The sequence below is a fragment of the Varroa destructor genome, unplaced genomic scaffold, assembly GCF_002443255.2.
Source record: "Varroa destructor unplaced genomic scaffold, Vdes_3.0 BEIS01000001.1, whole genome shotgun sequence".
NCBI lineage: Eukaryota > Metazoa > Arthropoda > Arachnida > Mesostigmata > Varroidae > Varroa > Varroa destructor.
This window is the reverse complement of record NW_019211454.1, coordinates 32,793,895-32,811,869: the sequence shown is the minus strand read 5'-3', so window position 1 is coordinate 32,811,869 and position 17,975 is coordinate 32,793,895. Positions and strand designations below refer to the sequence as shown.

The window sequence follows — 17,975 nt, the reverse complement described above, 5'->3', positions numbered from 1 at the left end:
CTAGCTTTGATAAAGATTATTCTTCGAGCCATTATAGGCAAATAGGAGAAAAAGCAAAAAGGGAAAAGGTTTCGTTGGGCGACCTATTGAAGCCAATTATACGTATGTTATTGTGACGTGACGTTCAATGTAAAAGATGAGCCGCATTCACCGACGAATTGTGCAGGCAGTGATTTGGAAAGTTACTTTGTCTTGACATAGCTTGTGTATAGATCTAGCACTTTTTCGGCGGTGGCTCTCCTTAAAAGAAAACCTTTACCAGCCGTTTTACGACCAAAACTTCAACGCTTGTCTACCTGCTGACAATAGGTACCAGCGACAGCATCAGCGTACGGGAAACGGACGTGAACACGCCCACAAGCTACAAACGGTCACGCGAAAGTACCTGCTGACTCCTGCCGGTAAAACAGCCAACCTGGTCTCGTCTGCACCGTAATTCGTTAGTCTATTTATGATTATTTAGGTATTTCACAAGTGCGACAACGAATGCCAAGTATCACTATATAGGTTTTTTTTTTCATTAAACAAACCGAGTTTTTAAGAGAGGAGTATTTACAGAGCGGTTGACCGAGAGAAATGGTCCAGCATTGTCCTGTGTGCTCCCATAACAATAAACGATCCCAACGAATGGCCGAATTTGATGCTGTGTATACATTAGAGGATGTGTTACGTCCCAAATCAAATATGAATATCAAGTATGAAACATCTGATTAGATGTCTTCCTATTTATGAGAGCAACGAGGTGGTATGTGTTTGGGTCTTCTTTGGCGTAGTCTGAAGAGTAGTACTAATTTTAATAGGGGTCACTTGTCGACAGTGTCTACCGCGTGGGCGACCTACCTAGACGGAAGGCCACGGAGAACCTTATAATAAAAAGGACCTCCGAAAACTCCAACAAGCCTTGGCCCTACGACCATTCCAGGCATACCCAACGGTTAGTGCTTAGGTCGCATTAATTCTTGTGAGGACAATTCCATTCCCTTTTCTAGGTCTCGACATCCTCTAATTGGCAGCTAGTACAAGAATTTTATCAAAAAACAAAGGAACGGTCCATTAAAAGATGCGAGAAAAAAAAAAAGTTTCTGTATTTGCACGCAAAGCATGCTGTAACAATGGCAGCTCGCGTATTCATTTATTGCCACTTTGTATTCCAGTGTTTTTTGCTGATAAATATGTGGGTAGTATATACACGTCCTTTCACAGGCAAAACGCACACAGATTTGCGATGATGATGATGATGAGCAATTCAGAGAATAGTGAGAATTTTTGAAAAATGAAAGTTCTTTTTTTAACGGGAAACGACAGCATGTCTGGAGGCTAATTGGAAAAATATAGAAAGATGGGTAAGAACTTCCATCGACTAAACTTCATGCTATAGTAGTGCGTAATATGAATGTTTAAAAAAAGCTCCGTCTCAAGCAGTTGGTGACTATGCAAATCCTATGACCAGGGCAAATCCAAATGTTACTCAAGTGACGAAAGAAGGGAGAAGAAGAAAGTAGACATCTAGAGTTAACGTCGCTATACGCAAAATATACGTTGTTGTACTAAGTTATTTCCATCGCGGGATCATAGCCAGTCTTAAGGATAGAAAACATTTCTCGAACTGGAAAACTATGAAAAAAGTATTAGACTGATTCACAGAGTACAAGTGCAAGTTTTGCAAAACTTGCAATTTATCGTAAAATGTAAGCAGTAAACAGGCATTCCCATTTTACGGTTTAACATATTGGTTTACATTGATGATACATGCAATACGTTCTGTTTAAATCGGGATCGAGTAATATTTATAGCTTGACAAGATTCGATCACCAGATGCAATCCACTAGTTATCGCAGCGTCTATACACAGTCACGTTTATTTCTAACTGCTTTTTGAGCTGTAGTCCCTAATAGCTTCGATATTAAGTTACCCTCAGATAGATAGATTTCAATAGTGCCCTTAGCAACATCCATCGACGTGCGGCAAACGATTTTACTGTTTTTCAATTATCGGTTCCATGGTCAACTTCCCTCAGAATGTACATTTGTTGAGTATGCAGATTTAGAAAAATAATTTTGGAAATAAGTTAAAACAACGGCCAAACTTTACACGCGTATATATATATATTGCCATATAACAATTCCTCGGCTCCGCTCTCAAGGGTAGCCGATCGATGGAATAATTATGTTACGTCGGCTCTATAGACAAATATTTGGTGTAATTGGATTGAATAATAACTTTGGCCTTGGAAATTCAATAGAAAATAAACTAGTAGGCGTTAAATCCTTTGTCTCGCTCTAACTCGACCGCCTTTACTGCATTATCCTTAGTCCACCCCACGCCATTATGCCGCGTCGATTAGGCATCCCCGTGACGTTCCCCTTTGACATGTCATGTGATCACATCGTGGACAAATAACAAACGACACGTACTCTCACAGACATTGTCAACATGATGCAAACCCATCGAGCCGACGAACGGTTTCGGCCGTTGGCAATTGGGCCTAGTTGGTAGCCGTTAGGGCTGCCGCTGTCGCGCCATCTCTGTCATCTTTGACTAACTAAGTAGTCTGTGCGGCCGTAACGTATTGAGCACTATATAGGAGTCGCTACGGGCGCGTCGAACTGAAACGCGGAGAGAAGAAAAGTGACATTGTTTTCGATGTCATCACAAAGGCAACAACAACAACAACAACATCATCATCGATGTGCCGACATAACGCTGTCGTAGGCTTCCGATCTCCGCGCTGTCGTTGCTCCTCCAACGAAAACGATGGATCGTATCAAATCGACCAACCTTCTCCGCACCGACCATAGTTATTTTGTCGATTGACACGCGGACACTAAAACACACGCCGTGCTGACTATATTTCAATAGACATGGCCAGCTCTCAAGATGCTTGCAGGAGCCAGCTTGTAAACATGCTGAAAGTGATGCGAGTGGACGCTTCACGATCGTTAGGGCATATTGACGTGGAGTCTCGCTTTGCTAAGAAGGGCTTCTTCTTCTTCTTCTTCTTCTAGCAATGCGAAACAGTAGAGGAGACTTGAACACTGAAAGCACCATACGAATCGTAACATTTTTCATTCTGTTATTGGAGTAAATTCGTCTGAACAATTGCAAGATCATAAGGGGCATATAGCGCGCCATAGAGAATTACGCGCCCGCCCCATAGCCGTTGTTATTGTGATTATGGATATGTATCGACTCGTCCACTCGTGCAAATACAGAAGCTTTTAAAGGATCGTGTCAACCTCATTAAATAGGAAGCTTCCATATAAACTATAGTAAATGGATTAGTACTACCAGTAATAGAAGGGTGTCAATGTATCGGTCTGCGTTCTTGAATCAGTTGTAAAGGGCGTAGTAGCATAATAATGGTGTTTATTTATTTTATAATGGATCTTATTGCTTTCGTGGGGCCGAGAAACAAAAGGAGAACAATTGCTAATTAGCATGTCCCGGTGAAGAAATATTCATCGTACTTTTGTACGTACATGGGAGATTAGTATAGTAGAATATTCTATAAGGAAATCAACGTCTAGCTTGAACGTGTTCGCGCGCAAACTTTTCTAGCAGAAAAAAAATAAGCACATTAAGAAACTACAGTTGTTATTTAGTATGTACTTGAAAGGCGGTCCAATCTGTAAGGACATAATCTACCTCACTGCCCTACAATGTATATTTTCATTTTTAAGTTTTGCTATGTCTGAGTTATTTTCCATACAACAGCTTCCATGCGATATTTGATCAATATATATTTCTTTCTGTAAGTCTACATTACATAAAACGTGTTAAAACAATCAACGACTTTCAATGTTTGAAGGATTTCCCGTGGATTTTTTCAAATTCTTCATTCTTAAAATTTGTGAGAAAAACCGATAATGTAGCAGACATCCTTTAAAACTTCTCAGTACAAAGTATGCAAACTTTGAATGAATCTAAAAGTAATAGTAAACAGTATCAGAGACATTGTTATGGTCGTCGGCACGAGCAAGAGATACAGGCGTTCGGAACAAATAGTTGCGGAAGGTAGCGATTATGTCAAAGATAACCAGGTCAAACATTCGAAAATTCAGGACTCATTAAGTTCCCGGTTGCATGAGGAAAACGATGTGGGTTTTTGCTGTTGCCTGTCTCGTGCCGGCCTGACGAAAGGGCATCTAGACGGTTAGAATAGCAGAGGGTTTATATTTTCACATTCGTAAGTTATGTAAATTATGGAAGCGACTGAAGTTTGCTACCAAATGTCAGCGCGTGCAGCACGGTTTGAACTGTGATGTCGAACTGGGAAGCCAATGGCTTTTTGTTAGCTGGCCGCTTTTCGCTTTTTTTTGGAGGTAAGACGTTATAGACTAGTAGGCTTTCACCTAGAATTTGAAATGTGGACGTTTATACTTTATAGAATAAATGACCAGTTAATCTCTTCGGAAACTTCAATAAACTTTAGTACGCACTTCGTCTTCTACTGCAACATATGGTTGCTGCCGTTGCTTCTGCCGTTGTTGACTGGCGACTACATACATATCTGAAAAGCGGCTGGACGATCTCTGATTGAGCTTGCAGCATTTCGATAGTCAAGGAGGGTGTTCGTTCGTTCGTTCGTTCGTTCGCTCGCTCGCTCGCTCGCTAGCGCCGAAATATCCTCCGGGTGGGACATCTGACGCTACGATTTTTTCGCCGGACACCGACGTCTTGACGCCACAAACAGCCAGTTCGCAGCAAGAGGACGTTGTCTGGCAGAAGCCGCCTTTGAACGTAGCACTTCATGGCTTCGGATTTTTTGACGAATGTAACTGACCTCATTGATGTGCTCTTAATTCTGGAGGGAATGTTGCCATGGTTGTGGTGTCCGTCACAGTAGTGTAACATAGTAGCTGATAGACAAAGTACCGATCGCTGGCCGACATTAGCAATGGCGAACGAAGCAGTTATCCAAGTATAAGCTACTTCGTTTGAAGCGCAAAAGTAACACTAACTAGATCAGGAACGGAGCTACAAGTGACCGGTCTCACTATGGCGCAAGCCGCTAGCGCTTCAATTATTCAAGCCGGTAGATATTAGTGGACAGAATATCCATACGAGCATTTACCGTAGCAACCGAAGAAAGCACCGCGGAAGTGAACCAAGCGCAAGTATATAGTAAAGGTGAATGACAGGGTACTTTCAGCATAAGTTGCTATGAGGATACAAGTGAAACACGCTTATGGCATTGATTGTGCAGTATTCCACGTGAGTTCTCATGTGCTTTTCTGTCGTCCAATAGATTAGATATATCAGACGACGAGTCAGGCAGTATAGTTATGCTAGCACCAGAAAAAGCCTGAAATATCAAGTGACCTATATGCCATTATTTTAACCGATTGGATACATGTTGGCGTTAGGCTGAAGAATTAGCTAGCCAGTGTCCTCTAAAAGTTTATTGAAGCTTACCCGCTATTAATCAAAGGCTCGCCTGAAAAGATTTGCTAGAATCCCTGTTCACAATATACAGACAAACCAGCATAGTTGTTGGACCGGAACAAGATCTGATTTAACGTGTCGGATAACAGGAGGCATCGAATACCGGATTTCTTATGACTGTTCTGTTGACCGAGCGTTCTATTGATCATAACGTGTTGACCTTTTCAGTAGATCTACTCTGATGACAACAGATGCGGGAGAGAAGTCCTAGCTCCTTTTGCGTAGCTAACCAGCAATCTACGTGTAAGTGACTGTATTTAAGCTTTTGTGGTCCGGCAATGCATTTTACCTAATCTGATAGGGTAAAAATGTAAATTTTAGCTGTCGAATTATGAATCATTCATGAACTAATCATTGGATTACGCCTTCCCCCTTGTTATGTCCTCATTTTTAAAGGGACGCATCCTATTTCTTACAACAAAAAAGTTTCGACACCTTGACGATCGACTAATATGTACATGTAAAAAGCCTTCGTAAATGTTCCACTTAGTTTTTTATTATTCCAGGATACCCACTATTATTTCTTGGGTCGATTTTTATTCTTACAGATCTGATTGTAAAAACTGTCCTACTGCAATTATTGTCCCGCGCCATTTCGTTGGTACTACATTGTAACCCAGCATTACTGCGGAAACGTCGTGGTAATAATGGTCGCCTTACGAATTGGTGAATGGACAGTGATCTAACTACTTTCTCGTACGAATTATCTCACCACGTGACCGGTGATCGTTCCCAGTTGGCTCTATCCAGTCGTTATAGTTTGTGACATGTCGACGCTGCAGATCATTCCCCGTGCCTCCTTTACTGTCATCTGTGCATGCTGTCCTTGGGATTAACTACAAATCTATTAGACAAAAATTCTGTTATTAGCTCTTGCTCACTGCGCCCTAGGGTTGCGTAACTGTAACTATTAGCGTGTGTTTGTTGATGACCGAAGTCGTGATAGTACTGATGTAAGTAACTGCAGCTGTAGTGGTAGTGGAAATGATCGCAACTATAGTACCCTTTATAATTGTTAGGATTGACTATGGATTCTTAACCAGAGACATGCATCCGCTAATACAAATAAACAGGCACACATGCACGCGTACGCACGAATCCATTATGGCCATCGTGCCGCGGTTACCAAAGACGCCGATAAGGTCGAAGAATTTTGTGTGCAACAACGGCTCTCCTTTGCGATACGGACGGGACAGGAGAGCATTAATCCGATGCCATTACAGCAAACTTCGCGATCAATCGTCTCGTTAGACGACTACAGAGCTCCTTGAGAGATGGATGATCTTGCTTATATTAATTACAAACGAAGGATCAGCCGTGAAGCCTGAAAAATGTATGGCCAGGCAAAAAAACATTCGGAATGACATATACTCTTCTCTACACACTTTTTAAACCTTGTCTTTGGTTCGGAAATTCACCGGTTCGGAAAAAGTACGTTTCTCGAAAGGGTTGAGCCAGTTGATCCTTGGAAGTACGTTATAGTTTCCAGACATACTGAGCGTTAGTGTTAACGCCACGGGTATTGTTAAAACACTTCTAGCTCTTATAAACTATATGCTATAGGGCGCAGCGTTGAACTGAACATTAATCGTCCCATAATGGTGAAAATGGAAATTTGTTAGAGAAACTGGGTAAAAAAAGTGATTTATACACACTGGCTACAAGAACCTTGCGTTTTCTCCATTAATCTACTTCCAGACGTAAAGAAATCGGACATTCGAACATAAGTTATTAAAGGGTAACTTCCTGTTCATATGGTATCCGCCATTATCACCCAGCTACCACTGAGTGATGTGAGATAGGGGTTGAGTAAGTAGCCTTTCAGAATGGTTTGATAGTGGTCGTTCAGACTTCACGGCGTTCTCGTATTCGCAGCTATGTCAAACTTGTACAAAAACACTATTCAGCGGATAATGCCAGCTCCCGATTGTCACAGCACAAGGATTGATTTCAAGATCAATACTGATATGCTCAAGCTGTAACAATTGTTTACTGTTTGCCATCGCGAATCGATCCCATTGTGCGCGTTTTAATTGCAATGTGTTTAATGGGTGCATTAATCACATTGCAATTAGTCGGGTCGAACCCGATACGCTCAATGGGTGGACTACTTGTAACTATTGCGATACCGATACGCAGCAAACGCCCAAGTCTTCACAATCGCGAACTGGTTAAACAAGCCGAAGGCTTATGCGTTCAGTGTCTTAAAGACAGCGTTAGTTGGAAGATCATCCCTAAAAACAGCCTAAGCTTCTGATGCTCCTTCATTTTCCCTGATTCATTTTCCCTGTAATGCATAGATAGGCACCACCGATACAAATCAATAAACGGATCTTCTATTCACATGTAATGCTGATGCCGCATTAAGGGTCTAAGTGCAAGTCGCTTAGACATCAACCAGCGAGAGCTGTGCATGCGCGTCTGAAGCTTCTTCCGATCATGATGAAGCGACCGTAATACCGAAAGTAAAAATACATCATCATCATCATCACCATCATCATTATATCCATGTTAAGGAAATGTTGTTATTTCGATTGATTTTTAATTGCTGCTATTACTGTAAGATGGACGAGTCATGGCGGCAGTTAGTGTATGAAGCATGACCGCGCCAACACTGGCCTGAGATGTACGCATATGCGAAAGGAAGTTGGACGTTAACGGGAGTACGACCGTGTGGATACGTGCGCCAAACCAGATGACGTATACTATGTTGTTCCTGTTTAATGTCGGATGACATGGGAGGGTGGAGCACCGTTACTACTTCGAAACGCGTCAAACGACGCCCTAGAACCGCAGCATATCCTCATGACAAAGGTATATAGGACGACAGCGTTAAATCAGTATATAGCAACGATGGGCTTCTGTTGTTCCGCCGTTGTGCAGCCGTCGAGTTGCCTGCGAATCATTTGCTGAACCCTTTCATCACTCATGAGCCGGCTAAGAAGATCGAGGAAAAACAACTTTGCTAAAAGCTTCCACTGGTCGTGTCCACATGCGCTCGATACACGGCCAGCCACTCAAGCGGGTCGAACAATGATCGGTTTGAAGTGGGATATTTCAATTGCAGCGCTGTCACTTCCATTAGCACCGTTCCAACCGCCGACGATGCTGGTAACAATGGTAGCGTACGCATATCAGATTTGATGGACGCCGTTGGCAGGCTACTGTGACGTTGTACACGTGTTCCGAAGCTATTCGTCAGCCGGATTCATTCACGCATGGCGTACGCGTATCGACGACTACGATAAAAGCTACGGCAGCAGCAATGAACTACGTTAAACGTAGTAGATTAGACACATATCAGTTGGCTCGGAGGCGTCAATGAACACCGGCTACAGCAGATACGTATCGTTAATGAATGAGACTGCACAAGGTAACCTATGGGACTGGCACCTATAACACAACAAAAGCGTCTTTGCAAAATGCCGAACCGATATGATTTGAACGAACGATTGAGTTGTGCCTAATCGTGACGGGTATTATGATTGTGTGTGAAGTTACCGCAGATCAACGGCGATAGATCATTGCTATTAACGACAGCAAAAAACATTTTAGTGGTGATGATAATGTAATTTCTAACTTAACTTCATCGGAGTCCTGTTAGACATATTCCAATGATAACTTAGTGCCATTTTTAATTTCAACAATTACCATAACGGTACTTCCCTGCTCTGCAAGCAAACTGACGCGATATGAGTAGCTTAGGAAAAGGGGATATATTGCTACAATATGGCTAAACGATGCATTCTGACAGCATCAAATCAACAGGTAGCCTACGCTAACGCTACGTCAATGACCGTATTTTTGCTATTCATAGCAGCTTCAATGTCATCCAAAAGAATACACCTACCCTGCGGAGCGAGGGACCGCCCCGCTTTTCGCCGTCCACAAACGCCTGGAGACCTTTAAAGAGGAACAAAGTTACAAATTAAAAAAAAAATTAGAAAATAATAATAAAAACCACGTTCTAAAAAAAGACATGCGCTGCTTCGTCTACGCATATGTCCCCTCTTACAGAACGTAGATTAGGCTTGCATCAAACACGAGAAGCAATGCGCAAGTCTTCATGTGATAAACACACGGATTCTGTACGCGTCGCAAACATGTTAGGTAGCTCAAGGTGCTGTCTTCCACGGAGCTGGACATTTGTAGCACCCGATTGATAATAGGTCGTTCGCTTCTGAAACGATCCGCTTTTGGCTAAATTTTACCCAAACATTTACATATGCATCTATTAGGGAGTATGGGTAGAACCACAAATGGGTTGGATAGCGAACTAATAGCCACATACGATCCAGCGATCACCGTCAATCGATTGCAGTGGATTGCGGTTAGCGGAGAGCGTACTGATGCAAGACAGGCAATATATTGAAGCTAAAACTCAATAACAATCAACATGATGTCATCAACAATAAATATTGCCTCATTATTCAAGTGACCAGCTACTTAGTTTTGAGAGAAAGCCCTCTACCGCTAGTAATGCTCATGCTACAAAAAAAAATAATCGCCTCTTTTAGATGACTGTACGATGCGCTAATTTTCACCATGGGGTACCTGTAAATATCGGAGATATTTCTGGGAAATTAAATTTTCGGCAATGTCGTGAACGGTGAATACGGTGTGGAAATTGCATAGTTACAGCCGTTGATGAGCGATACTTCATAGATTTTCGGACAGACAATGTAAAATGACATGCGGACTATTAGGTTTGTATAAGCACCGGACGTACTGTGAGGAAAAGATGTGACATTTGGTTTAAGCTCACTGGGACGTTTATTACCGTTAGCAAAAGGAAGAGCTTGTGACGTTAGAGAGCATCTTCCCTGTTGCTCTGGAATTTCACAACAGTATCTCATTGCGGCAGACGTACGTATGTGAGTGACAGACCTGCACAAAATGGTGAAACGGGTCCATAGTTACTATAACGCTCTTAGGAATAGACAGACCCTTTTAACACATACAAGTGATGCCGTTCTCTAAAGTCGTTTGCGTGATAACCTCGCAACGTTTATATTGTGATTGGTATCGTGCGCTATTTAGATTACGTTGCAAGACCAATATTGCCATTACACATTGACGCGTGTGTTCGTTATGTCCCGTACGAATCTTAGTTTTACCGGCAAAGCTTAAATCATTTCTAATTGAAATTTCTAGGCATTGTTATCAAAAGTTGCAGTAGAACAACTAACAATTAACAAACATTTGCAGAGGCCCGACAGACCTGGGGGTAACGGATAGTAAGCCAGTCACGCCCCCACGAAGACCGAAAAAACACAGCAAAGGCAGCAGCTCTGTTCCTGCAGGATCTCCACAGCAGAGGATATTCTCAAATATTCCTTTTCCTTCTGCTGCTGCTGCTGCTTCTCCTATTGCTGCTGTGTCTTCGTCGTGTTCAAAAGACAGTAGCATTAGCGGCTGTAACAACAGTGAGGACGGGCCCGGTTGCAGCTCTGAAGGCCGAGGAGATCGACAGCGTATTGCTAGTGACGAGAATGAGATACGACCTCTCGGAAATTTTACAAGGTTAGTTAATAATTCTAATTAATAGCTTACGACGTCATAGAATTTGATCCAGTATGGGAACTACGTAGATAAGAATACGTATTCAGGCTTATTGTTTCATCAGGGAACATGCTTTTCAAAATACCTTCCGTTGCAAGTTTTGTCATGTTGAATAAACGCGCTTTACAATTTTTTCCATTGTTTGCCCACTAACTCGTTCCTTAAACATTGACATCTGTGAAAAACTGTCCCTCCTCGCATCAAACTCGACAAGAAAAAAACACAATTAATTTTCAAAGTTTCTTTACCGCAGACACGATTTGCTCTTGATCTGTATTCAATAACGAGCTTCTAACAAATTCTCTGCCTGCGTTTGTAAAGGACGTTGGCAAGCGTCAGCTGACTTAAATATGAACGCCTTCTTGAACGCATCATATACGAGTTATTACGGCTACTCTACCATAACGAAATTAAAGACGTAAAGTTTTACTGGGTGTAGCCCTTCGGTACACCTACACTGACATAGTGATAGCAAAAGAATAACGCGACAACCTGTAACAACATTGTAACTGCCCCCTGTTGAAACAGAGATCAAAACGATTTCTGGTCAGCTGGCAGCACTAGATATTGTCAATGTTTAGAAGACATCTTCTGAGTGAACTAATGTCGCGAACGGCACCGGAGCTTTGAAACGACAAATTTAAGTTGAGAACTAAGGATTCAATTACTTACTTCAAGGTCTTAAGGTCGATTTCGATGACGATTGCGGTGCGTTCGTTAGCCAATCACCATTTGGCTAATTGATGATTGTTGCCAAAAATATAAACAATTTCAGCTACTCGTGTGGCTACGGTTAACTTGAGGCAATCCGAGTAAATATTTGTACTCCACGGTTAGCATAGGTAGATTGGGTAACGTTTATTGTAAGTAATAATAACAACAACAACAACAACGACAACAATATAACGCCATGTTAGTTTGTAGCCGGGGGAGCAGAAATGTGTCATTCTGAATAGCCAGATGCAATATATGATGATACATTGGCTCGCAAAACCTACCTCGACGTACCGCATTTATATACCGTAGCCGTCTGCTGTTCGGTTGCATCACGGCATACTTTATGAATCAACGTTTTATAACGTTATTTTTTGTTACTGATAATGACGTGAGCAATAGGTGGACAGATGCAATGTTTTACCACAAAACAGGTGCGTATCCGCTGTCGTCGTCGTAGTCGTCTCCTGATCATTGAGAGGTCTGGGTTACGTGACGAAAGGTTGTTACCAGGTGCTGGGACCCAAACAGGCTCTTGGATTGTATATTTCGAGCCTTTATTTAGGCTCGATAGACTTATACGTATTAGACGATCGGTCAGACACGTCCTCTGTCATCACAGCCACATCTCTGATCATCGTTAAATGCCGCATGCTGACACCCTATTACGTATTGAAATTCTACGTTTCGCCGTGGCAAATATTTGTCGTTAGACTGTAGCACTATCGATTTGGTATCCATCGCATCCTGCTATAAATTGTGCACTTAGTTATCCATTAACTGAACCCTGCTGCCGTATAAAGATTTATTTGCGTAAAATAATATTTCGGACGCTGGTGTCCAAAGTGTCTCACATTTTAACTATAGCGCCATCAATTTATATAAATTGTACTAAAATGACGTTCGTCCCTAAATCGTAAAATAAATGATTTACTCTTACATATGGCGCGTTCAATTATATTGTGGTATAGAACAGCAAGCAAACTTCCCACGCGCTCAGCATCAGCATTATAGATATCTCTATAGGGGAAATGAGGGAGCCATCTTAGTTGAGGCCGACGGCGCCTCGCATATTGCGCCGTCCACCGCAAACACATCTGCGGCGTAATTTTCAAACAATAATTCATATTTTTTCGTACATCTATCCCTACTTTTCGCTACGGTTGCTATTTATCTAGCCTTCGATGCTTTCTAATCTTCCTAAGATACCTGAACCGTGAAGATAAGGGTCTATAACGAAGAATACACAATAATCATGTACACCGCCTCACAGTTATTTACCTTAATAAAAAGGCTTCTCTGTAGTTTATTGACATTACTAAGTGCGTTAATCGACAGCGTGCGTGTATTTTATGCCGTCCCAATTATTGTCAACAATAGTCAAGCGAGCAGTGACCTGTTTGGCCATTCGGACGACCATTCGCAGACAGTCATCGCAGGGGTAGCGGCGGGTCAGACAAGGCTGGACGGCTAAAATCTTTGCCTGTCTGCCGTCCCACAGCGTCTCCAATCGGAGTAAACCTTGGTTCTTACTTCCAGCTGCTCCATTCGTATGACCAATATGATTATATTGTATATTGGCTTTGCTGCTGCGGGAGGCATGCAAAGATTAGCGACTCTTTAGCGCTGAAACAATGAATCGACTTTAACTTGGGTCTCTCCATTCCGAAATGTACGATTGCTAACCACATCGAGTGCCCCATAGTGAATCTTCCACAGCATCAGGAGCAACTTTGCGGCAGAAGCAACAGAAGCCGGCCCTGTATAGGTCTTAACTACACTAGGGCAGCCGCTTGGCCTGTCTCCTAGTCTGGTTTCCCACGATACGTTGCAGTATTTTATGGCGACGCAAGTAAATACGCTACTCACACGCACTGCTTGCATCAGCTGTAGCGAACGATAGCGAATGACCCATTAACAGCTCTCACTTTTTGTATAATTTTCATTCATTGACCTACGCAGGCACCGTCTCAACTTTAAGGCTTTTCGCACGTATGACAGAATCCAATGGTAGAAAAATAATAGGCAGATTGTTCCGTTCTATATAGAATTTTATAGATATATAGTCTATAAAAAGTATATAATCCAGCAGTGTAATATTCCCAATGAACAATCACATCGATATTCTTGCTGCAGCTAGGAATCGTAAGGCTCAACGAGCAAGGGATATAAATTTGACAAAGCGGGTCGCAATAGGTTGTCGTATATAGTAAGAAAAATTGTCGTAGGCACCTATCCGCGACTATGCCCAATGAGTGATCTGTAAGTGCGCAGTTTTCTAGCTATAACAAACCAGCAAACAGGAAAGCGGTGCCCGTTTACTGAAACACCCAGAACCCAGTTTGAGTAGAATACAAATTAATTAAAGTCGTGTATTACTCTTTCAGTGTGTGTTAACATGTCGCGTTTCGACGCGCTAGTTCCAATCGCGTCATGGCGAACCAAGTACGTCTTGACTTGAAGAATATTTGGATCGGAAATGATTAATTTACGTTATGCAAAAGTGAAACAATATCCATCTTTGGCTATGCTTCGAAAATTTTTCGCTCAAAAAAAATCGACAGCTGGTTCCAAACTCGGAATAACTATTAACTGACATACCTGTTTATATAATGGGATAATACCATTCCGACATATCAAAGCCGCTATATGCATGTTTCTAGGATTACGAGTGGTCGAAAATCCTAGGCATTAATTCAACGGGAATCATTAGGGTTAAGAACACATACGAGTCAGCTTAGAGCTGAAGGATTATGTCCCACAAGTGAACCGTCAAGAACGGAATTCAATATCAACTTTGTCCTTAAGGAAGACCGTTAATTTCTACGATTTCTAAATTGTGCTAACCTTCAGCGCACTGCTATCAGTGAACCTCTCACGTACGTGCGAGCCTTTTTTTTTTTCGTTGCCTTTTAAATATGTATGTTTATTTATCGCCGGCATCTTTCTCAAAATACCCCTTTCTCAGAGCTAGATGAAAGCAGCGTTTGCAGTCCGTAGGTCCTAAAGGCGATCGGAAAGCTGGTGAAAAAAGATAGAATATCTTGTAGTGTTCTGTCGTGAGACATCAATGCCAAACTACGAATTCGGAGAGGGCAAAAACAATGAGGACAGCTCCGAAACCACAGCAGGATACACGCTCATTTCGGTAAGAACGTCCAGTGTATATTAAAGCACGTTGCTTAGTTGAGCCACGGGATTTTCGATTCATGCAGTCGGCCGCTAACGGAGCGGGGCAGCTCAGTAACAATGACTGGTTATTATTATCTGTTTCGCTTCGATAGTTGCCTCTTCAGCCAGAGAGTCTAACCGATCGAAAATTTTAGAAGAAGCGTTGGTGTGTTGTGCGTTGTGAGAAGTCGACGTTGTACATCTAAGCGTTACTGTGGACGCCGACTAACTTAGTGTAACTAATAGCTTGGAGATCCGCATAAGCGGAGTCTTATATCAGGGCAGTTCATCGTGCTATGGTATAGTGAAGAACTCTGCGCGGGCAAAAGCATGATGCCCTCAGAACACGATGTGGGTAAGTAGACCCGATGCTGAGCTTATTCTTCACATCAACAAAATCGCCTTAATGCGCGCAGAGTTAACTCTCTCTGCTGTCAGCCAGTAATAATAATTAACACTGCTGCAACAAACCTGACATTCTGGCGCTTTTTTCTAGTCAATATCAAACTATCTTCATCTGTAGAACAGAGCATTATTTCACGGCTCGTAGCATTCAAGTAAGAAGGCGCCATTAAAGATAACACCTAGGCGACTAACGGTCGGAGAAACGGACATTTACCGCATTACGTAGAACTATGAGACCGTTTAGCATTCAATAACATAATAGAAAACAGCGTTACGAAGTCGCCACGAAGTATTTATGGCATCCTTATGTTCCCGCTTTGTATGAGCAATATATTGCCAATATGTGAGGTGAACGTTGTGCAAATAATACAGTAACGGAGCACTCGGATCTAGAACTCTTCAAAAAGTAGCAAAAGTACGCCAGTCTGATATTTGCTGATGCGTTTTATAGAATGGTGCATCGCGATCAAGTGAAGAGCAGCTTCATCCATGAAGGTTTTCGCGCCACAAAAGGCCAAACTTAGTTTTCGACTTTCGATTATCATAAGTATGCTACAAGTAGCTCCTATGTAGGAGGTAGCTTCGTTGTGCTAGACTATGGTGCCAACCAGCTGAAGGGTGACTAGAAGCGGCATTCGATATCGAACTTCATACTCAAACGGGATATTCATGCTAGTATAGCAATATTTGTAACCTGCCTATAGCAGCGAACAAATAGGACGTGCTAGTAAGCCATCGTTTTCGTCAGGGTGCTTCATCTAAATTGGAACAAAATGTCATACGTTTATACGTTGCGTCTACATCTGAAAATCGATACTTGTATGACATTGGCCTATGCTTACAAAGGCATTTCCTATTGAACCATTCATTCAATGCAACCGCCATTTTTCTAAATAGTCTTCCGATGCAGTGCACAACCATACATCTAGTCGTCGTTAAAACTTTTACCGTTAAACCTTCCGATTGTCTACTGATTTAACAGTAATCGTGAACTGAGATTAATGTGGTTTTCACAGGCTGTCAAGCTGCCTAGAGGTCTCGTCTCATCAAAGTTTTAATGGGACAAAATTTTCACTTCAGTTTATACAGCACCTTTTTTTGTTTGCAGTATTGCAGTTTTGTAAAACAGACGTGACGCCGTTCTTGCACGTTTGTGCTCTTCGTTATGACAAAATAATAAAAGCATAGCTTTGGTACGCCAAAGTGGATTATTACTAGGGTGATGGACAAATCGTTGATGCTTTCTCCGACTGTCTTTCTAGCGCTAGATATATTCTGGTCAGGGATGAATCGAATACGGCCAGATGGTCTATGCTCAAAACGGTTTCTGTAAGTGATCCGGCGTGCTCGCCTATTCCTTGTGAGTCTTTTGGCTTTTACGTCTTCAAATATCTGTCGGACTTTGTGCAACACCTGCGGTTACGTGATGCATCTTCAACCTAAGAAGAACTTGCTTTTGATAGCAACAATGGCAAAATCAGACTCATCCGCTACGAAGAATTTTACCCAGTTTTAACAAAGCACCCTGGGCATACAAAGGTCCATAGGTGTCCTATAGTTATATTTGCTTTAATTTCCCGTGTTATATTTACTAATGATGTACCACTGTATTGACTTGTAGAGGATGAGTTGAGTACGTCACACAATATGGAGATAACACATCTAATTCGTTATAAATTATAAGGTTGATTAACTTATCATTGGCTTGATCTCAGTAGTTTAAAAAATCGCGACTTTTCACACTATAAGCCGTTTTATTGCATCACGCCTTAGCAATTTAAGAAATTTACTATTACGGATTAGTTTGACCGATTTGTCTTGATAAGATGGGTTTGGAAGAAGTATCAATAGGTTGTAGTCCAGAGCTTGGCGTGGTACTCATACAGCTCAGGCTAATCCAACAAGGCTTTTAGGGTGCATACAAAAAGATTCAATATATTTTTGTACAAAGATTACTAGTTTGCAAGTTCATCAAAAAAAAAACTGCACGCTAGAGCTAGAGGGATACCGTCTACAAGAACTTTACATTTTGTCTATAAAGATAGTTCAAAGAAAAGAAGCTGTAGCTAGGATTAGCTAGCTGTAGCTACGTTACATTTTTCTCAGTGTGTGTGTGTGTGTGTGTGTGTGTGTGTGTCTGTTAAAGTTTTCCGTATGACAGGTCTCGGACGCGTAGTCTCTTTTGCCACATTTTCGTTAACTTTCGCAGAAACCTTGTCATCAATAATCGAATATTCTCGTTGATTCCATTGGCTAGAGTGATTAGAAATGAAAATTTTACTCACTAATAGAAGCGCAATAGCCTTAATTTTATTTTAAGGCCTATTATACCATGTTGGTTTCTTTTCAAAAGATCCTAAAAGGATTCGGTGAATGTTGTTGTGGTCGTTTTACCGTATAAAGGTCTAAAAGCTACGAAATATTATAATTTCGCCATGGAAACAACTGCAATATTCACTGGACATTACCAAAATAGGCTTGCGTGATGGAAAGAGGCCGCTTTTGTGAGTATGATAAACTTGCCGTCAAAGCAGCAGTAGAAAAATATTTCTGAAGTTCAGTAAACATCTCTAAAAAGGCTTTCGCTATAGAAGAGGCTGACCTCTTTTTCGGCATGCCCACTTCCCCTGGGGCAAAATAGTGCACGGCGTACAATTTATTAAAAGAACCTAATATCT

The 17,975-nt window shown here is 41.8% G+C and overlaps 1 protein-coding gene and 2 long non-coding RNA genes across 15 annotated transcripts in view; 2 read left to right on the top strand and 1 right to left on the bottom strand.

Moving 5' to 3' along the window:
* The window catches only part of raw (NDT-like domain-containing protein raw), a 70,781-nt gene that overhangs the window by 17,470 nt on the left and 35,336 nt on the right, over nt 1–17,975 (top strand). For 2 of the 3 annotated variants that reach the window (XM_022788006.2, XM_022788007.2), the window contains exon 2: nt 10,654–10,968. In XM_022788006.2, the coding sequence (XP_022643741.1) occupies nt 10,654–10,968 (315 nt within the window). Of the gene's footprint in view, nt 1–10,653; nt 10,969–14,987; nt 15,248–17,975 lie in introns of those variants that run through there. The other variant, XM_086977386.1, reaches the window with a different exon arrangement.
* LOC111243015 (uncharacterized) overlaps nt 1–17,975 on the bottom strand; it is a 59,296-nt gene that overhangs the window by 12,276 nt on the left and 29,045 nt on the right. For 4 of the 11 annotated variants that reach the window (XR_015319108.1, XR_015319110.1, XR_015319111.1 and 1 more), the window contains 2 exons: nt 9,296–9,348; nt 6,158–6,289 (listed from right to left, as the gene is read on the bottom strand). The exons of 2 other annotated variants lie outside the window; for them this stretch is intronic. This is a non-coding gene — a long non-coding RNA (uncharacterized LOC111243015). Of the gene's footprint in view, nt 1–6,157; nt 6,290–9,295; nt 9,349–11,679; nt 12,005–17,975 lie in introns of those variants that run through there. 5 more of the 11 variants (XR_015319114.1, XR_015319107.1, XR_015319109.1 and 2 more) reach the window with 3 other exon arrangements.
* On the top strand, nt 16–6,093 carry LOC111243016 (uncharacterized). Its single transcript, XR_002670262.2, has 6 exons — nt 16–401; nt 818–934; nt 2,313–4,322; nt 4,549–5,214; nt 5,614–5,688; nt 5,994–6,093. It is a non-coding gene; the product is annotated as an uncharacterized LOC111243016 (long non-coding RNA).